The 22,191-nt window shown below is 41.6% G+C and overlaps 1 protein-coding gene across 3 annotated transcripts in view; it reads left to right on the top strand.

Moving 5' to 3' along the window:
• The window catches only part of STK39 (serine/threonine kinase 39), a 138,561-nt gene that overhangs the window by 71,042 nt on the left and 45,328 nt on the right, over window positions 1-22,191 (top strand). For all 3 annotated transcript variants that reach the window (XM_084812122.1, XM_084812104.1, XM_084812113.1), the window contains exons 11-13: window positions 19,784-19,906; window positions 20,009-20,041; window positions 21,021-21,083. In XM_084812122.1, coding sequence (XP_084668248.1) covers window positions 19,784-19,906; window positions 20,009-20,041; window positions 21,021-21,083 — 219 coding nt within the window. The remainder of the gene's footprint in view (window positions 1-19,783; window positions 19,907-20,008; window positions 20,042-21,020; window positions 21,084-22,191) is intronic.

The raw sequence follows: 22,191 nt of genomic DNA, 5'->3' as shown, positions 1-22,191 counted from the left end.
ATTTCGCTAGTTCCACTTGGCCAATTTACTTTTTTTCTTTTTTTCAATTACAGCATTTATTACACAGATCTGCCAAAAAAGTACAAAAAATAGCTGGTTGCGCTAATTTCATCAAAATAATTGGAAAAATATGTTTTTGTATTATGTATAACTCCAAAATTGTGGGTTATAGTGATTTCCAGGGTTTTTTAAATTTGGAAAATGCTTTCAAAACTGAACATCTTACTCATTTACTGTACCAGGCTATCTCTAACAGTTTTAATACAAATTTAATACGAAGTTGTGAAATCTCAAGATGGGGCAAAACAGCTGATTCTCAAAGTTCTCTAAATCATAAGTTATGCACACATGGTTGCAAAATTTTTTGCAACGGGTACAGCTAATTTACAATTGTAAATGCTGTAACGTGCAGGGCTGTTTTAAATGTTTGCAAAATGCTGCTTTTAATTTGGTGAGCGAGGAGAGAAGTCTTAAATGCAGTTTCCCACCAGTAAAGCTAAATCAAGTTTTGCCTTCAGCATTTCCTTGCTTCCTGCTCCACTGTGTGGACATCTGTATAGCTGGGGTGCTTCTGAGAAACACTGAAGGGGATGGTGTCACATTACATATCTGCTTGGACTAGACATTACTGGGACACCAGATGGATGGGACCCACACCTTTTGGGTAATTTAGGCCTTTGTGCTTTATTGGGAAAAGAGAGACAGAAGAAATTCAACCCAATCTGGGGTCAAAACATTTCTGAACCTGATCTGTTGTGACAGAATATCACTTACCACACAACAAAGTCGCTGTCTTTTGACCATTTGAGGCAATTCAGAATTTTAATTTGAAATGGTATAGATGTTCTTAAGGTTATACTTTTGGCGATGGCCATAAATAACCTATTTAGGTTCACGTCACTTCCTTAACTCAGCCTATGATATTTGGGATGTACCCCCTCCTCCCCATAGTGGTGGTCCAAAACAGAGGCATAGCAGAACTGCTTTCAGTAATTTTCCACACATTGATTCCAATATGGAGGAAACTGTTGATGACAATTTGTTGTGTATTACAGACAGATACGCTGTGTGTTCAGAGATGGCCACTAGATGGAGATACTGGATTGTCCATTATCTTTTCCATAAGGCCAGTAGATGCCTTCTCATTAAACAACTCCTGATTATGATAGCAGTTCCTTGCCAAATGATTTCTGGATGTTAAGCAGACAGTTGACCTGTTACTGTTTAGTGGATGAATAGCAACACTGCTTATTGGTGATAATTAGTCCTAAATTTGAAAGCCAAGATACCCAATGATTTTCTTTTCCACCTAAAGTAAGAATAGTAGGCTTATATTCAGAGTTGTAAATGCTATAATGAGCTGGGCTGCTGCCTTAAACAGTTGCAAAATGCTGTGTTTAATTTGATGGGAGGGAAGGAGAATTCTTCAGTGGAGTTTTCCACCAGTAAAGCTAAATCAAATTTTAAAAGCCTAGCAATCAGTTATTCAAGATGTGTTCTTTTTCCTTTTCTTTAAAATCGGCATCTAAGTATACATCTAAAAATAGAACAAGACTGTTTTTTGCTTTCTGTTATCAGGAAAGGTTTCATGGGCAAGTAAATGGCAGTATTACATGTTGTGGATCATTTTCTCTCATTACATATTTTTCAAGGTATTGTTGTTCTCTTGAAAAATTGAAATAAAAACAGGCCCAGCCAGTGTTAAGCAGTTGCAAGTCTAAGGTTTCAGTGGGAGAGATCTAAGCATGGGCATAATTCTCCCACTGAATTAATAAGACTTGAAAGTGTTCAACTCTGGCTGGATCACGCCATTTGTTTTTAATAATGTATGTGCAGTGTCTTGTAGACAATGAGATCTGTGTTGCAAGCAAACACTTGAAGGCAAAAAGGAAAGGTAGCTGATGTTGCAGCTTAAAGTACATTTAGTTAACATTAGGCATTGACCTATGATGCTTATGATTAATTATCAGTAGCTGCATCACAGAACAGGGATTGCTTGCCCTGCCTAATTTGCCTCCTACCTACAGCATGTGAGATTAGTTTGCCTCACTTCATGGGCTTTTGATGTATATATTATTATGACTTAAACCAGTGGTGGGCAACTTGTGGTTCTCCAGATGTTTTGGCCTGCAACTACCATCATCCCTCACCATTGGCCATGCTGGCTAGGGCTGGTGGGAGTTGTAGGCCAAAATATCTGGAGGGTCACAAATTACCCACCCCTGACTTAAACCCTTTCCCCTTATGTTACATTGCCTCATTGCTGTTTCCCTCTCTCCTTAGTTTTTACTGACATCAGGCCATGTGCTTTTGATGCACAAACAATAATTAGGGCTTATGCTAAAGACACTTAACCATTCTGCTGTCAATTTAATCTCTTTGATTTTAGAACTTGTAGATACACGCAGAAGAGTATAAGAAGAGTTTTGCTGGATCAGACCAAAGGTGTATCTAGTTCAGCATTCGGTTCCCACGTAGCTAACCAGATGCCCATGGGAAGCCTGCAAGCAGCTTATGAGTGCAATAGCGCCCTCCTGTTTGTGATACTCAGCAACTGATATTGAGAGCCATACTTTTCCCTGCCTTTTTTCCTCCTCCTCTCCCCCCCCCCTTGTAAATATTATAAAATATACTGGTTATTTGCTCACCTCTGGTGCATAGTTTGTGCTAGGATGTTTTAATCCTTTTTTGAAGTGGCAAGCCCCCACAAGAGAGGTATGGACAGTTTGTAGAAGAGACCTGAGCTCATCTTTAATCCCCTTTCAGTGAGTGTCTTGATTAGCTCAGGAGATGCAGTGATAACCCTTACATTGATTTTCCCATGCTGAGGGAGATGGGGGTTGGATCAGTAGGTTCACAATCTGCTTTAACTCACATTTTATTTTTGCTAAGGGCACCTCAGAGCATCCTAAGAGTCAATGAAACTATGTTGCGTGTCTCTCTCCTTTTTGATCTGTTTGCTCATAAGCAGGTGGTGGCGTTTGCCAGGTGAATGCCTTTTCTTTCGTCTTTGGACAGCTTGAGAATCCTTATCCTAGCAGATGTAAAGTGATAAAAGGACAGATATTGCCCATCCTTGTTGATACATGTACATAGGTAAAGTGAGGACTCTACTTTGGACAAGTGATTTAAACTTAGAACTAAAAGGTGGTAGTTACTGCAGATTGATTTGATTTAGAGTAAAATTATGTAAGCTTGATGTAAATGGTGTATTAGTTCAGATCTTTTCCACACTTCACTTGTTTGGTATAGTGAACATGCATATTTTTTTTCCAATTGGGGCTGCAATAATGTGTAGCACTTGTTCCTACTTCATGGAATTTGCACAGGCGTGTGTGTGTGTGTGTGTGTGTGTGTGTGACTTCCTCATGCCATGTGGCTTCTCTATAGTCTAGACCCTAAGATACCCTGCTCAGAAACTATTCAGGAGTTATCTATGCAGGGATGCGGACTCAGGTGCTGCTCCTTTTCCTGCTTCCTTTGATACTTTGTGAGATTCCATGTAGGGTAGAACCAGCCATGCTTCCGCTTAGCACATGGAGATGTGAGGCTGTTTGCGTAACCTGAGGCTGGTCATTTAAAAAATAGATTCCTGACAGCCACTTTTCAATCAGATTGTGCCACATAGTGGCAGCCTAAAAACACTTCATCTATGTATTTATTTTTTTACTTTAAGAATTAATGTCTGCTTTCCACATGGGTAGAATTTGTGTTGAAAGTGCTCATAGCCTGCGCACTGACCCATATATGTGCAAGGTTTATGTCCCAGAGTTCTGTGGTCAGACAGTGGCTACACTAGCAGGCAAATGCTGTACATTGGGGGCCACAAACCTTTTAGCACTATTTTTTACTGCGTGGAACACCTGTTGTGGTAAGCACTGTTTGGGCTCCAAATGGTGGATTAACTGTAGAATAGTTAATTTCTCATTACCGATTTCTCATATCCTTGAAGCTCCATAAAGTTTTAGTCTGTGATACCTGAAAGGATGCACCCTCCGATATGAACCTGTCTACATATCAAGGTCTCCTTGTCTGTCCCAGACTTATGTTTTGTTGGAACAAGGGAGAGAGACTTTTCTGTGGCTGTGCCAAGGCTCTAGAACTTCATGCCCAGAAAGGTCTGCCTTGTCCCTTCCTTAATGGCTTGTTGCTGCAGCTTAAAAGCCTTTCTCTTTAGGACGGCTTTTGGCTTTTACACGTTTACAGTTTGACTTTCCAGGATGGTGGGGTTTGGGTTCTTTTTGTAATTTAAATAGTTTCCACTAGAACTAATAAAGTTTCCCAGCTAGAGTAAATTGCTTGCATGGGTCTCCTTGATATTTTTTTATCATTGTAGCTGCTACTTTTAATGATATTTCATCTATCAGCTTTTAACTGCTGTTCTTTTATTTTTATTGTATTGTTATCTGCTTTGAGCTTCCTGCCCCCACCCCTTTTAAAAGAATGGCAGGCTATAAATATTTTAAATACTTTTCTAACATAAACTGCAATTGGTACAGGTTGCAAGAACCTTGAATTACTGTTTTAAGTTAGAAATGCATGCGTTACAGATGTTCTTTGTCTTTGGTGCCTTATGCTGTACATAATTTTGAATCCTTTTAAATTAACATTGTTTTAGACACAATATTTGTTCTGTTCCAGGTGATTCTAATAAGCTGGCTTCCCCCACATTTTGCTTTCCCAGCTTGCTTTAATTCCCCAGCGGCGGGGAACTTCTCCAAGTCACCTGCTATGGGCTGTAGTCTGCAGGATGCCGTGCAGTCCATGGGGTGCCCCCCAAAGTGCCAAAGTTGCTGTTTTTCCACTGAAATTCAGTGGTAAACTGCTCCGTAACACTACAGAGAACAACAGTATTGTTTCCAGGCTAAGTTTAACTCCTTTGGCGCTCTAGGGGCTGCGGACTGCGAAAAGGGCCAACTTACCTTGCAAACAAGCTTTGGCACTTTGGGCACTCCATGGCTGCTATGGATGCCAGTCTTTAAATAATTAAAAAAAAAAAATTGGGAGAGGTGGGTGGTGGGGGCCCTGCTTTAATATGAGAGGTGGGCTGGTAGGATGTGGAATGCCCAGAGCTGAGCCTAGCAACAAGGCCTAGATTCTTTCCAGAGTCTTTCCTTATCAGGTATCTCTGTTTGCCTCGGTTCAAATCCCTGATCATATTGTGGGTTAAACTGATTTTAGATTAGACTGAATAGCAAATTCTCTTTTCTAATCCAGTTGAACAGTCATTCCTAGTATGTAGAAAGTAGAGGGGAGAATGTTTTGCACTTTTTAAAAGCTTTTTGACGCAGCTTTAAAAAATCAATTTTGGTTTAAGACAGCCTATGTGTTTTAACTTATTCTGTATTAATTAATTAATTAAATTTCTTAATCGGCCATCTGGCTAGTCACCCAGCCACTCTGGGCGATTTACAGCAATACATACAGTTTTAAAACAATAAAATTCTACATTAAAACATCATATTTCTAAAAATACCCTACCCACCCGAAATGCATGCCTGAACAACCATGTTTTTGATGCGTGGCAGAAGCTCATTAAAGAGGGGGCATGGAGTTCCCTAGGGCCACAGAGTGGGGGCCACCACAGAGAAGGCCCTCTCCCTCATTCTCACCAGCCTAGCTGTCCTGGCTGATGGGACAGAGAGAAGGCCATCCAAGGCTGATCTTGTTGAGCGGCCTGTCTGGTGTTGCTGGAGGTGCTCCTTAAGATAGACTGGGCTGGAACCATATAGGGTTTTAAAGGTCAAAACCAACACCTTGAATTTGGCCCAGAAAACAACTGGTAACCAATGCAATCCTGTATCAAGTCTCCTAGGTGAGCCTTTCTGAACATGGGTCCCTTCAAATGTTTTGGACTGCAATTCCCATAAGCCCCAGCAGCATGGCCTGTGGTTGGATAAGATTAGAGTTGTAGTTCACAATATTTGGGAGGACCCAGTTTGGGGAAGGTTGTCCTAAGCCAGGAGTGGGGAACATGAGTCCCTCCAGATGTTGGTCGACTGCAACTCCCATCAGCCCTAGCCAGTAGAGCCAATGTTGAGGGATGATGGAAGTTGCAGTCCAACAGCATCTGAGGGCCACATGTTCCCCATTCCTGTCCTAGGCAGTAGTTGTCCAATGTAAGTAATTTTGAACTCTTGAGTGCCTACCGTGTAGCTTTTTACATGAATTCTTGATCTGATTTGCTTCAAGACTGTTAACTTGACCTAATATGTTAATCCTAGAAGATCAAGAAAGCTATTTTCCACTTATAGAGAATTATGTATTTTTTAATTACAAATGTCTGATTGATCTATGATTATACAGAGAAGCAATAGTTAAGGGTGGTTATTTCCCCTGTATTTTAGTACTAAACATACAGCAGAGGGCAGCAGTGTACTTACTACTGTTAATATCTGTTGAAAAGTAAGAACAAAGGATTGAATCTTCCATGTTAAAAGAGTAAACTTCTAACTTAAATGAAATTATAGTGGTGCTACAAATTAACTTAGGGCGCTTATGCATGTTTAGATAGAAAAGCATGGCTGGCTGGAAGTTGTAGAATGCTTTTCTGTCTAAACATTCATTGGATTGCACCCTTAGAAGATTTATCCCTCCTAAATTCTTGTCTGTCACAGAAGCAACTATATAAGTAATGTGGAACACACTGGGTTGTATCCAGTGTTACGCTAGCAGAAAAAGTACAAGAGGTGATGGTATTTTTTTATTATTATTTACAAGATTCGTGTGCTGCTTCACATCCAACAGGATTCCTGAGCGGTGGATAATAAAAGAAGAAAACAGAATCAAAATATAAAATGAAAGTATTTAAAAACAAATGATAACAAAACAATGGCTGCCCAGTCAGGGAAGCCTTGTTTAAATAGAAATGGCCTCTGTTGGCATCAAAAACAAAACAATGTCAGTGCCTGCCTGACATGAACAGACAGGGAGTTCCACAAAGAGGGTGCCAGTACGCTGACACCATTGAATGCAGCTCACACCGAGTATGTTTAATGAGTACAATAATAGTATTGCACAAATGCTTTTATTATAGGTCTAAAAATAAAGGCTGAGGAGTCCCTATTAAATAATACTAGAAGCTATGCTGATAAATCACAGTCCTGTAGTTTTGAGAGAAGGGCATCTCCGCTATAAAACATTTTTGTGCGGGTCATTCTGTTTTAGAGTAGAGGAGGAGGATTTCCAAGTATGATACGTCGTTTGACCAAGTCTTGTTCCATAATGGATTTTGCAACTTGGCCTTGATACATTAGGTTGCATTTCGTTATTCTCTTTCTAGCATGTGCTTATGTATAGAGCCTGAAGCTAGAACTGTGTACTGCTTCCTTGGAGTTGTGGAATAGTATCTGAGTTGTGGAATAGTATTTGGGTATTAAATATTGTCATGATTCACCAGATGGCTGAAAAGGGTCAGGAAAGAGGAATCCTTCCATTCTAGCAGAGTGTGCTTCATTATACTCAGTCACTTATTGAAATGTTCCTCAGAGTAAACAGGTATGGGATAGCTTGGGCTATAAACTTTTATTCGGTGTACAGATTTTTTGAAGTGTTAAGTACTGATTTTATCACTACTGGTTATATGGATGAAAACTAAAATTAGAAATCCTAGAGCACTGATATGACTTTCTTCCCCTTGTGCTCTTGCCTTAAATGCTTGTGCATGTGTTCCACCTTTGCTGTTGTGCTCTGCTTCAGCTGGAGAAAAGTCGCTGGGACATAATTAAGTTCAACACTAGAGGGTGCAGTCAGAACAGATCATTTCAGAGCCTAGTTTGAATTAGGGATATACAAGAATTTTGTTCCTGTTTGCAACTATGTAAACATGCCGTGTTTGCAGTCCCAAACACAAATGCAAACAGATACAATTCTTGGGGAAGCTTTTGTGGTTTCCTGAACTTGTGTTCCTGTTCAAAAGTGCACATTTGCACATATGCACACTTCTGGACCTGTGGAAATGCTCACTTATGAATATGTGCAAATGCACACTTGCTTAAATCTCCCCACAACCACATTTTCATGCTTTTAGGTTCTAGGGGAAAATGCGCATTTTTAAAAACGTGTCTTTTTTTTAATTGGGGAAAAATATGCATTTTTTTCTGATCTGAAAAAAAAAGATGCTTGTGTTCAGGAACGCAACTGAGACGAAATGGGCTTCAAGGAAGAATTCAGAGAATCTCAGTGAACTCTAACGTTGCATGTTAGCCCATCCCTAGTTTGAATGAAATATATATATCTTGTTTTCTCGTCAGTCCTTAGGAATTTGGTGGTAAAGATGGAAAGCCCAATTTCCTAAATATTTTCAATCAAGTTTATCTGTTTTACCCAGACTTCTGAGCTGAGAGGCATTTACACACATAAAACTAGAAAACAAATAACGTGTATAAATGGCATTTTAATTTTATTGAATATGATGAACAAGACGAGTTTAGCTCCAAAATCCTGCTGAATGATAAATGCTTTCTCCCATCCTCAAAGCTTGAAATGTTACAGCTTTTGTCATGATTCATGATTCATGATTTTGTCATGATTTTGTCATGATTCATTCAAGAGGACACTTGAGGATTCTTGGTACAAATCTGTATTCAGGTAATTGAGTTTGATGCTGGTTCCCAAAATACTAGTACTTGTAGATGCGCTACAAAAAGCATCAGGGTGTCAGATTTTGGTTTAATGTAGAACAGTAAAAGTAGGCAAGTGCTGGTTGCCATTATTTTTAGATCCCTTATCTTTAAAAAGTTAAAATTCTTGCCTGTTTTACCCTTATAACCTCTTGTAATTCAGTGTTTAAGTGGAAACGTAAAAGATGTCTTGCTCAGTAAAACCCTTTAGATGTGAACAGATGGTTCAAACATCCCTTGTAGCTTTGCTGAGGAACTACTGGTTATAATGGATAATTCCCTGGTTATTGAAGGTTTTTCAGTTAGCTGGTAAAAACCCTGGTTGAGCTAATGGTTGGAAAATGTCAGGAAAGAGGAAGGCCTCTATTTTAGCACTATCTGTCAGGCAGGTAGGGAAAGGTGTGTGCTGACATTTGGAGTTACAAACAACCTCAGTTTCTATGTAAACAACATTGCAGTTGTTTACATAATGCAACTGTGTTAGAGATTGATTTGGTGACTGTTGAATTGGTATAGTTACATTTGAAATAACAACCCTTGTTTAAATGGCCAGAGAATCCTGTGACAGCCACACATCCCTGCTGACTTTCTCTTGGGTTTCACTAGTGATGTGGGTTTTCCTGAAAATTCTGAATTGGAAAATTTTCAGCTTGCATCAGAACATTTTCTGATGCGCTAGAGGGTGCTCTAATTCAGCATGTTTATTTTACTTGTATTTAGTGAACACAAAGTTCTTTTTAAAGCTTTGCTATTTTTTTGTCCCAATACGTGGCAAGTATTTGATCTGAAACACTTGAGGTAAGAAAAATAAAGCACATTTAATGTGACTGAAATGGTGTATCATGTAGACATTTTAATTGGAATACTTGTAAAAATTGAAAGACAATAGCATGTACTTCCCTTAGGGTGCAATCCTGTGGGTGCTAGTCAGTGGCTAGACGGCCATAGGATAGGTCGGTTTCCGGGAACTGACCTCGGAGCCCATGCTCCAACCTCCACCCCCTCCTACACTGCCTTGTAGGCAGCGCGGGACGGCCCGTGATTGGAAGAGGAGTGCGGAGCGGCAAAAATGGGGTGTTCCTGAGGGCATACCGTGGTGGGGAAGGTGGAAACGCCGGTACGACACATCCTATGTGTCGTCCAGCTACCACTTCCTGTGCTCCAAGGTTCCATGGCTAGACAGCAGAAATTGTCTGTCTAGCTATGAAAGCTGGGTGGAGGGAGCGAGGAGGAGATCTGCTCCTCACCGCTCCTCGTGCCCTGCGCTGGATAGGTGGTTGTCCCCGGGCTCAGAGGCGACCGTTGACCCAGATAAGATTGCTCCTTCCGTTGTTTAAATTTAAGGGGAAAAAACAAATGTACTGAAAAGGGTTGACACCCTAATAAGTTTTAGCAACCCAAAGGACTGTGCGTACATTGACAACCACTCAAATTCTGCCTCCCTCAAACCCACTTGCTTGAGAAAGTAGAGTGGTTCAATTCTCCATCTGTAAAATGGGGCTATAAATGATACACTTCGACAACAATCCTGAGGGTTGCCACTCAGTAGAGAGAGGGGTCCAAGATTGGAGCCTTCTGTCTATCCTCTGCCCTTCCAACAGAAGACAGGCAGGGCAGGAGGAGGACAGAGGGAAAAATGCCTCCTTTTCCTCCTTTTCTTTACAGTTTTCAGCTAGAGCAGCCTCTCAGCTCATTTAGCTGACCTACCTTATTATGGACGGGACAGGTGATGGAGAGGCTGTGGGATCCTGGCCTCTCCTCCGTCCCTCCCCTCCCCTCCCTGCCCACTGCCCGGCTTCCCTTTTCCTCTCCCTGAGTTCTTCTGATGTCACTTGGAAGAACAGCTGCCATCGTGCTTTCCACTGCAATTGTGAGGGGGAGAGGGGAAGGTTCTGATCTTGGTTTTCCCCCTCCCGAGGTGGTAGCAGTGTCTACAGCTTCAGGAGTGGGGATCCGCCATATCCTATGGTCCTGGGTTACTTTCCCAAGGACCATAGGATTGCTCCGTTAATATGTGTGTCAAAGATAAACATGTATCATTTTAGTTTCTTCATTTACAAAGTGGAAACCAATCCAGTGTTTCAAAATCTCAAATTCACTTTGAAAATCAGGATTTCCAAGCACAATAAAAATGGCAATTTACATTTATTTCCCTTTTTAAAACTATGTTCCATCTCCCATAACTTTTTATGGCTAATAACAAGCAGCGGTGTGACGTCATCAGTAACAATGAAAGGACCACTGTTAAAAACATTTTTACTCTTCCCCATAAATTCTCCTAATTGCCTTAATTAAATGGGATGATATTCATTTTTTATAAACATCTTTTATGGTAATTTAAATGTATTTAATTATAACTGAACAAATGAATATTTGATGAGTTGCTTGTAGTGCAACAATGGCTTCAATTTGTGTATACTCTAAATTGAATTGCAGTAGTTTATATCTGAATGAACTATGTTTCATAATCTATAACTGTTTTTAAATTGTAGAGTGCCATCAAATAATTGTGTTTTTCTGGGCTTTTTTTAAGCAATGTTGGTTCTAAAACTGCTGTTTAGAACTGACAGTTTACACTCTTCAATAGGGATTGAAAAATCAGTGGTGTCTAATTGTCCAGTGATCTAAGAGTTTGATTTTTTTGTTTTGTTTAATACCGAAGTATTTTTTAGCTTTTCCATCTATGCCCCTGAGTTTCCACCTAATGGTGGTGCCTACCAATTTTGATTCTAGTATGAAGACATTTAGGGCGCAATCCTGTTGCCACTAGTCAGCGGCTAGATGGCCATAGAATATGCCAGTTTCCAGGAACTGACCTTCCCCCCTCCCTCATTGCCTTTCCCCCTCCTTCACTGCCTCGGAAGAGGAGCACGGAGTGGCGAAAACGGGGCGTTCCAGGGCAGGGAAGGCAGAAATGTGGGTATGACACATCCAGCGTGTTGTCCGGCAGCCGCTTCCCCCACTCTGCATTCCCATGGCTAGACAGCTGAAATCAGCTGTCTAGCCACAAATGCAGGGCGGCTGAAGTGCGGTGGGGATGATCCCTTCCGCGCTTCTCCTGCCCGGCATTGGATAGGCAGTCGCCTCCGAGTTCGGAGGCAGACACCTATCCCGGTGGGATTGCTTCCTAAGAATACTCTTTTTCTATCCTTGCTTACTAAATTCGGGGAAAGCAACGTGCAGAACCATTTTTGCATCTATGCAGATCCTAAAAAAACAACATCACTTGCATATCAACTATGACATTTCAGACTGGTCCAGTTGTTCTTGAGGTCTGTCTACCCCCTCATTCGCCTACAATTCATCAGCTGATGGCAGAGCACACTGAACCCAAATAGTAAATATCCAAGCTATTCTGTGGTAAGTTTTCCTAACCTGGTGCAGCTTGTTCGCCTGCCAAGGGGAGAGAAGAATTCCACACATGGATGATGTGTGGCATAATGCGAGGTAAATGCCTGTCTGTGTGCTTGCAGCAGGGCTGGAACTAGCATAGCTTGGCATCTCACCATCTGTTGTTGCACTGAGCCAGCATAAGCCCCAGTACTAAATTTAAAAGAGTTAAAGGGGTGATACTCCACCACCCTGCCTTCACCACCTACCTGTGAGGAATGTAGTTAAAGGAAAGAGATGGTGCATACAAGGTTCAGTACTACAATGTAGGAAAGACTCGCAGCAGACCTAATTCACAAGCAGGTTGAAGAATGACATGCATCCAAGGGTGAAAACCTTAAGATAAGTCCGAGGCTGAGTTGCCTCTTGGCGTTCAGTTCCCTATAGCTGTAGGTTTTCTGGGCCAGGCAGCTGGTTCTCATCAGGCTTCCTGAATGGTGCGTGTATTATCAGAGCCTTGAAATACATACCATGGGGTGCCTTTAGATGTATTCAGTCTGTTAGAGCTGGTGGAGGCCATTTCCCTTTAAGTGGCATTTTACCAGTTTGATCTCTTAGCCTAAAAGGTGATAATTAGTGTCTTTTTGCCCGATGGGAGAATTAAGTGGGCTGGCACTCCTGCCCCTCCCTTGGCCAAGATGAATAAATGTGGGATAGGATCCTTTGTTTGAGATACATGGAACTTTTGCTGCCTCTCCTGACTAACTCCAGATGCGGTGTGTGCCTCCTCCGTGTGAGTAATTTCTTGCAAAGTGTTTAGGGTAGGTCAGCAAGGGTTTTACTTTGTTTTCTTTAGTGCCTACTTTGTTTTCCCTTCTTGTTTTCTATTCTATTAATATTTTTGTCTCTTAATTTGGAAACAGGAAGTTTACTTCAGACCAAGCTCAAGAGAGGGTTTCCCCCCACCTCCCCACACTGTCTAGACCAGCCTTCCCCAACCTGGCACCTTCCAGATGTTTTGGACTACAACTCCCAGCATTCCTGTTCATTGGCCGTGCCTGCAGGGGCTGATGGGAGTTGAAGTCCAAAACATCTGGAGGGCACTAAGTTGGGGAAGGCTGGTCTAGTCTGTTGGGTTATATGATACCGAGTCAGATAAGGAGGGAGGGAAGTTACAACAGGCCATGGACTAGCCAGTGTAGACCAGGGGGCTTGGCTGGCTGTTTACCTTCTCTCAGGTAGTATACCTCAATAACTGGGTACTTGTCTCAGCTCAGGGGTGTTAAGCAGGAGCACGTGGTGGCAGTTTCTGCCAATTGGCTGCCAAACCAAACCCAAAATTGTCACAGTTAAGTATTGATGCAATCGCATAGAGAGCTTGTGGGAGAGAAGTGTCTTGTATGCCTTTGTTGCCTTATTCTTCCTTGGTATTTTGCGGTATCTGTTGTCTTGTGTTTCTGCTTCATTTGAGGCAGGGTTAGTTTCTGACAAGCTACCTAATCCTAAAGGTGACCTTCGGGATCTTTGTACACGCCCAAGTGATACCATCTGCAGTGGTATTTGCTGCCCTGAATTATTGTTTTTCATTTTAATAGCAGAACTAACTGACAAAATGACCTTTGTTAAAAAATGTCCGGTGTCTTCTGACATACACACTGCTTGAATTGTAACCAGAAAAGGGGTGGGGAGGGGGAGGGGGGAGCCACAAAAAAGGACATCCAGACCTGTAGAAGCTTGTTTTTATTGTATGGGTAAGTTGCTTTTTGCCACTTTCTGTCATTGTGGTGGGCTTTTTTTTCACCCTCTAATTTGTCCTGTATTCTCTGTTCCAGCTAACATTCATATTGTCTTCTTCCACAGCTGTGGCAGTGTTGGCAGAAGCTTGTTAATTTCCCCCCTCCCTGCACGAGCAGTTTTCTGTTGCAGATTACAATGTGCTGAACTGCTTTTGTGTTAGGTACAGTTTAAATGTCAGCCACTGAAATTCATTTTTATCACCTGTATGTTCTTCTGATTCATGTGAACTGTGTCCTCTAATATGTGTTAATTTGTCTTTATAAGAGTGAAGGTTCTTATTGTTTTCTTTATTAAAGTTGCAAATAAGTTTGCCTTTTATGCTGGAAGCAGCCTTTTGTTGCTGGGAGATAATAGAACCAAAATTAGAAGCTCTGTTCTTTTCCTCTTCCTCTGCCAAAGCAATGTTAATTGTGGTGCATGGTATGACACAACATGTCCTGTCTCTAATACCAGAATTTCCTAAAACAAAGAGGACAGAAAGGGTGGCAACTTTCCAAGGGTGGCTCTGCATTTTCAAAGGCCCCATACTACAACATCCTCAACAAAACCATAATGGATCTGCTTCTCCCCTTCCACCCATTGCCAGCAACCACTGGTGTCCTCTACTTAGCCCTGTGGCAGCTATCGCAGCTTCCATTTTTCTCTAGGCACCTTTTCAGGGGACAGAGAACAGTGAAAAGCACATCACACTTACTTAAGAACCACTGGATGTTATGCTGTAGGAGTTCTTGGAGGACGAGGGAAAAGGGAGCACCGGCAGGGGTAGCGGTAATTTTTTTTTTTGTTATTTATTTAAAATATTTGTATCCTGCCTTTCTGCCTGATAACAGGCATCTAATGTAGTTGACAGAACTGAAAATCAATATATAATAAACCTAAGATTATTTTAAAAGGCCGTGGTTATTTATGAAGACTTGGGGGATGGGGAGACAATGATGGAAACTGTCCACTTCTCAGGCCTTAGATGCTGATGCTGTTTCAACAGTTGCTCTTTGAAGTTTCCTTGGTAACCATAGGGGAGAATAGCTCATTATAAGTATGAGGAGAACAACTCACAGCAGTAAATACCTTCATGGTATCCAGATTTCAGTTGTCTTCTCCCCTTTATGTCTTTTTAATGATGTCGTAGTCAGTTGGGACCTGTATATTCCTTAATCCACGGATGGGGAACTCCTCCCCGTAGAGGCATCTGTGGGCCCCTGCCTCCTGGAAGCTACCAGGGTTTAGGGTAGGGAGAGGAATCCATGCTGTTATGTCCAACCAGTGATTAGTGATAACAGTGGGGACTTCTCTGTGCATCAGTTGGAGGGTGAGTGGCATGCAGAGGAATCCCTGCTGTCAGTTCCGATCACTGATAATGGGCGGATTCCCCTTACTTAGTTCTCCACTTGTCCTCCCAATTGGGAGGGGGAGTAGTGCACTACGTTTTTTACCTGCCCCACATTCTCCCCAACGGGGGAAGGTGTGAGGCAGGTGACACTGTCAAGGCTGAGTGTCAGGGTGGCTTTGGTGCATACTGGCTTTTCCTAGCTGGGCTTCCCCCAGCACAAACCAAAGCCGAATGACCGAGGGGGATGGGACTGCAGAGTGGTCGGTAGATAATCTGGTGGAATACCTTTTTCTCTGCTGTAAACATAACTGGGAAGCATATTTATGCACATAAGGAATATTTTATACTTCTCTCCTGGGGTCCAAACGTTTTATAGCAGTGTTCCCAGATTACTCTTAAAAGACTATTTGAACTTTTGCTGTTCAAGTCTCCCAAGTAAAGGGATGGTGGTTTAAACTTTTACCACGGTTATATCCAAGGGAGAAGGGAGATTGCCTGCCCCTGCAACACTTTGTGCTGAAAGCAGCACTAGGATACATGAAATTATGTTTATGTAAACAGAAATGCCTTCCGCGTTGGCATCCTTTGGTTCCGTGAATAACGTACAAATGTAGTATATCATGATATTGCATTATATCTAGTGCAATAAGTTTTTATAAGGGTGGGAGACAAAAGAGCAGCAAAGATGAGAAAAATTAATGTAATGAGTTAAAATAACTAAACATGTTTTAACTGCCCAGAACAGAGAGGTTAAGTATTCACATCATTTGTCATCCTCAAAAGGAAACAAACAGGATGCTGAAGTCTTACTACTTCCAGTTCATTCAACAACCCAGCTTAACACTTCCCTTGAGAAAAAGAAATTCTCAGGCATTGTTAGTAGAAATATTCAGAAGAAATTAAGCTAAATGCATCCCTTTCATACATGTAAATAGGACAGAGATTTTAAATTCTTAAGCGTGATCTCAGGTAAAACAACCAAGCAAAACCGCTGGTGGTTTTTTCCTTGGTTTAACGAAGGAAGGATAAGAGATAAGGAACTTGAGTTGCAATTTAAGGAAGGCCATGGGATCCCTGTTACTAAAAACTATAAAACTATCTTAGACCATATAGAATCATAGAATAGTAGGATTGGAAGGGGCCTACAAGGCCATCAAGTCCAACCCCCTGCTCAATGCAGGAATCCAAGTCAGAGCATCCCTGACAGATGGCTGTCCAGCCTCGTCTTGAACGCCACCAGTGTGGGAGAGCCCACCACCTCCCTAGGTAATTGGTTCCATAGTTGCATTGCTCTAACAGTCAGGAAGTTTTCCCTGATGTTCAGCCGGAATTTGGCTTCCTGTAACTTGAACCTATTATTCCGTGTCCTCCACTCTGGGATGATGGAGAAGAGATCCTGGCCTTCCTCTCTGTGACAACATTTCAAGTACTTGAAGAGCGCTTTCATATCTCCCCTCAGTCTTCTCTTCTCAAGGCTAAATATGCCCAGTTCTTTCAGTCTCTCCTCTTAGGGCTTTGTTTCCAGTTCCCTGATCATCTTTGTTGCCCTCCTCTGAACCCTCTCCAGTTTGTCTGCATCCTTCTTAAAATGTGGTGCCCAGAACTGGATACAGTACTCCAGATGAGGCCTAACCAGTGCTGAGTAGAGGGGAACTAGTACTTCCCGGGATTTGGAAGCTATGCTTCTATTAATGCAGCCCAAAATAGCATTTGCCATTTTTGCAGCCACATCAAATTGTTGGCTCATATTCAGCTTCTGATTGACAACAATTCCAAGGTCGATATATGGGCAGCTTGTCCAGAGTATTTGGCTTCTTCCCAAAGTCTTTTGGTCAAACAAAGAAGCCGCCACATACTTACCACTTGAACCTTTTTATGTGCTGATCCACGTTTGTGATGGGCCTGGGTGTGGAGGGCAGCATAATTTCATTGTGGTGCAGGGAAGCATTTTATTGCAGTTTAGGGAAATCCTGGATGGTCAACAGTAGGACCAGCTACTGAGCAGCTATGCATAATGTACTTGACACGTCAAGAAGCTTCCCACAAAATTGGGAGTATCATGGCCGTGAGTGTATATTGGACCTTAATTCCTGACATAATACTTTTTGTTTGTATTAAAATTCATACCTTCGAGCTGCAGCTTTTTTGATGGCATCTCCTTGTGTAATCGAAGGTATGTGATAAAATTCCCATGTTTTCCTTCAGTGCTAGGTTGTAAAACCTGAAGTTGTCCTTTTGACCAAATGGCTTATATCCAATGGTGATGGAAGCCATCCTCCAAAGAAATTCAGGACAGTGACAATATTTTGTCACAACGGTTGATTTTTCTTTCCAGTAATTATGGTCACGCACAGGCTCCTGCTGTTCCTACCGGTCCATCCTTTAGGTACATTTCAGTCCAGTTCCACCTCCAGGCCCAGTTTGGAAGACGCCAGACTTTCAGAGAGAAAGAAGAAACTAAGAAAGTTTAGGCTCAGAAAGAGGGCTATTACGGTACAGGATTAAGGTACTGGGTATGGAATAAGGCCTGAAGGATATGTGATATTTCAGAAACATGTTGCTTGATGTTAATCTGTGGATGGCAGCCTAGATTTTCTTGGTAGACTGTCCATGCCATATACTGGATTTATTTCTTTTTGTTAACCACCTTGAAATGTTAGTTAAAAGGCAGAACATAATCTCCCTAATAAAGAAAGCCCTAGTTCATCATTCTGTAAAGCAAGGCTAGGGCACTCAAATCCCAACCCCACCATTTTTACTGAATAGTGTATGTAATGTAATGTAATGTAATGTAATGTAATGTAATGTAATGTAACTCTGTATGTAATGCTGGCTGCTGCTACTATCGTGTAATGCTTTCTTCTCTCTCTGCACCCCCCGCCCCGCCCGAAAACAAGTTTCTCAATAAACCTTTGGCAATTTGAGCAAATTTAATTTTTAAAAAACACACAAAAAACATACTCTGGTGTATCTGCTGATGATTGATTGATTGATTGATTGATTGATTGATTGCATTTATATCCCACCTTTTTTTCCTTTTGCAAGGAACCCAAGGAAGCTTACATTTTCCTCACAACAACAACCCTGTGAGGTAGGCTGGGCTGAGAGTCTGTGACTGGCCCAAAGTCACCCAGTGATGGCCAAGTGGGGACTAGAACCCGGATCTCCTGGCTCCCAGTCCGTCACTCTCACCACTACACTACACTGGCTCTCTGCGGTGTACACTACCTCAGCGCTGGCTGACTATCAAACAGTGCTCTTAGTCATCTAGTGAGTTTTCAGAATTCTTGTCAAGGAGCCTGGCGATAAGGTTTTTGATCAAACAGGCTGAGTCACAATCCCTGGAAACCTAATAAAATACCGAAAATGCACTGTGGCATCAGGGTGCACCTTGACTTTTAATTCTAATATGTAGGGCACATTGTACCAGTCTGCATGATCTCCATGCATTTGCAGCGTATTGCCCGGATACCTTTCTTAAAACGAATGAACCTGTTTTGAACCTTATGCGTCATATTCAGTACTTACAAAGATACAGACTTGATTGGAAAGGTCGAAAATGCTGTTGAGGAGGCTTTTATCTCTCTCTCTTGTTGTTGGTATTTTTCTATCTTCATTTTTCCCATACCTGTAATAAATCTGCTTGAGATGCAAATACATATGGAAATGGGGAGGCAAACAGAGAAGCAGCTTGGAACCTTGTTTATACCTAGGAATTTAATACCTGTATGATCACAAGGACAGCTTGAAATGCTTCAAGCTGAAATCCTTCTCTGTGTGTGCACGGAGGAAGGGAAGGGAAGAGATTAAGGCCAAATTTAAGATGATACATTAAATGCATAATTGTATGGATTAGTATGTCTGCTTAAAAAATAAATAAGCCGTGGGGCCTCTAATTTTGGATTGGGACCATGTTGTGGGTGGGTTAAGATGGGCTTAAAATACATGGGCTTAAAAAATACGAGCCTGCATTCAAAAAATACCTCTTGTCTGTTGTTCTTAACGCAACTCCCTTTTCAAAAACAAACAGGGAATGATTCACTAACTTTCCTTTGCATTTCACTTGACTTGTTACCTTTCAATTATTCAGCTTAGGAGCAGCCTGGAGAAAGCAAACTGAACAAGGGAATATGGGCTGGCTCATGAGTCACTGTAGCAATAGTGGGCTATTTGTGAAAATAGGGCAGTGGTGGGCGATTTGTGTAAAACATACAGAAGGTTTCTGACATGAAATAAAAACACTTGCCAGCGTGTACTGAGCATATGTGATTTCTGAGCATAGAGTTCTCTAGAGCAGGGATGGGCAGAAAGTAGATATCCAGATGTTTTGTACTTTAACCCCAGCATTCCTGACCATTGGCCATGCTGACTGGAGCTTCTGGGAGTTGAAGTCCCAAACTTCTGGAGATGTACCTTCTCCCCACCCCTGCTGTGGAGCTTTCATTGATGATCTGTAACTTATTCTTAAAAGCCAGGCCTTCGGTTGGACTATCAGAATTGGCCTTTGGTAGTCAGACTTTATTCTACCAGACGAATAATTTTGTGAGCCTTTGAGAGCCTATGGGATAAGCACTGAGCAGTATGCATATTAAAAATAAGTAGTTTTCACTGTTCATATATTGATCAAAGCAAAAACAAGGGGACATCAGAAGAAAAACGCAATGGAAGGGAAAAACATTTTCTTTTGCTCTTGCATTTTTCTTAGGTTAGAAGAGTACCGGGTTCCAGTGGCCATCTCCACAAGACAGAAGATGGGGACTGGGAATGGAGTGATGATGAAATGGATGAAAAGAGTGAAGAGGGGAAAGCTGCTTTTTACCAAGAAAAGGTGACTCTTGGAAACTATGTGGCTATTTTAACTCACTAATGTAAACATTCTTTATTTTGACTTTTAACATGCAACTAGTAACTGTGGCTGCTTGTCTTATAGTCACGAAGAGTAAAAGAGGAAGAGAATGCTGAGGTAAATACCTGTGTTATTTCCCTTATGTTTTGAGTAAGTAGATAGTCTTTTAAAAGTCTGTGGTCTGTGATAGTCTGTGGTAATTCTACAATTCAGCAGTGTTTTACAACTTGAAGTTCTAGGTCTGTTTTCTCCGCTTCAGCAGAGGAGCAAAATGTATAAAATATGCAGAAAATGTAGATTTCGGGGGGAGGGGGGATATTAAAATAGCACATTGCTTTTATTAAGCTGTTTTGAAAAGTCAGTGTGCTAAATTAACAAAGACCTTGGGGGGCTAATATCACTTATGCATAATTCTACAGTACTAGAATTTTAGCGTTTCTTAGAGTTTTAAGAAGGTTACACTTATTTAACTTTTGTAGGACACTTCTTAAGTAACACCAAAGTGACTTGAACCTGTAAAATTAATACCTAATAACACAATATAAAGCCAGTTTTTAACAAATCAAAATGTCACTCGATTTTCATAGCAACATAGGAAGCTGCCTTATACGGAGTCGGACTACAGGTCCATCTAGCCCAGCATTGTCAATGCTGACTGTCAGTGACCCTCCAGGGTTTCAGGCAGGAATGTTTCCTGCTCCTGGAGATGCCAAGGATTGAACCTGGGACTTTCTGCATGCAAAGCATGTGCTCTACCATTCAGCTGTCGCCCTCCTTTCTCCCTTTTTTCTGAAGCCCCCTGAGCTCACAGAAGTCTGCTTCAAGGGGTGGGGGCACCCCCAGACCAGCATGGGAAGTGGCACAGGGGACTGCAGGAAAAAGGAGGCAGAAAACTGTTTTCCTTTCTCTTTCATTAATAGCTGCCACTACCAGATCAAAGGGCCTTCCCTGAATGGAAGAACAGCATTCGATACAACCCGCTGTGTTTTATTCTTAGTTCTAAAATTCTTCCTTGAAGTCATGTGATGTTGATGCATTAAAAAACATTTTAAAATACTTTGTGCTTTCTTCTAAAAAATTTAAATCTTTTAAACAGATTTCCATGAATTCCACCAATATCCCTGATCAAATACAGAATTTGTCTATAAAAGGTTCTCAGGTACTGTCACTATTAAAATAATTTATATATGGGTTAGGTGGAAGGTGTGGGTGGATTTGTACAATCAAATTGACATGGTTATTGTGTGGTCTGAGTAGATTTGGCATCTGGTGAAGTAGTCCCATGATAGCTTCCCCACAATTCCAGCTTGTAATTTACTAGAAACTGTGTCATAACACATCTTTTTCAGCATCCGCCAGCATCCGCCATCTATGTATTAACCATGCAAAGTTGGTTGTGTGTATTGGCCTTGAGAAAAACGGGTATTGTGGTTAAAAGGAATAGTAATTGTGTTCCAGTTCTAAAAGTCACTGCTAGCTGTGGTGAAACATCAACTATAGGCTCTGAACCTTATATTTTATGCGATGAAGATAGAAACAAAGTCCATTACTAGATTTCTGATTAAATGTAATGCTCTGTTAAACCAGAAGGCAGCATAGTTAATACCACCATATTAAACTGTGAGTATGGCTTAAAACAAACACCCCTAGGGCGCAATCCTATTGAGATAGACAGTTGCCTCCGACTTCAGAGGAAGTCAGAGGTGACTGCCTATCCAGTGCAGGGCGGCTGAAGCACGGAAGAGAGGATTCCTTCCATGCTCTGGCTGCCTTGCAGTTTGCCTCGGATGCCCGATTTTGGGCATCTAAGCAGGGCTTTGGCAGAGGGTGGGAACGGGGCTGGAGACCATGTAGGAAGCTGTCTAGAACAGCTTCTAGGGTTTCCTCCCCTCCCCGCCCCCGGGAACACCCCCCTTTCTCCTTGTCTGTGCTCTGTGATATGAACACAGACAAGCATGGAGGGGCAGCCGCTGTGGTTCTCTCTGCCCCAGCTACAAGGGAGCGGGGGTGGGGAATATGGTTTCCCAGCTATGAGTTTGCAGCACTGTCTATGAACTTGGAGGTGGGAAACCGAAAAATCCTATCTCCCCCAGATGCTGTCTAGGGGTCATAGGATTGCTCTCTTAAAAGTTTAAATTTTCAGTTTATCAGATTAATTTGTAGAATAGATTTAAGCTGGTTGTATTTCTTTATTATTTATTTTTTTAATTCATTTTTATTTTTTACATTTATATACCACCCATTAGCTGAAGCTCTCTGGGTAGTTT

Source organism: Heloderma suspectum, chromosome 1 (genome assembly GCF_057233095.1).
Source record: "Heloderma suspectum isolate Gila_16-S chromosome 1, 16-S_ref, whole genome shotgun sequence".
Classification (NCBI taxonomy): Eukaryota; Metazoa; Chordata; class Lepidosauria; order Squamata; family Helodermatidae; genus Heloderma; species Heloderma suspectum.
This window is presented reverse-complemented; position numbering and strand designations above follow the sequence as displayed.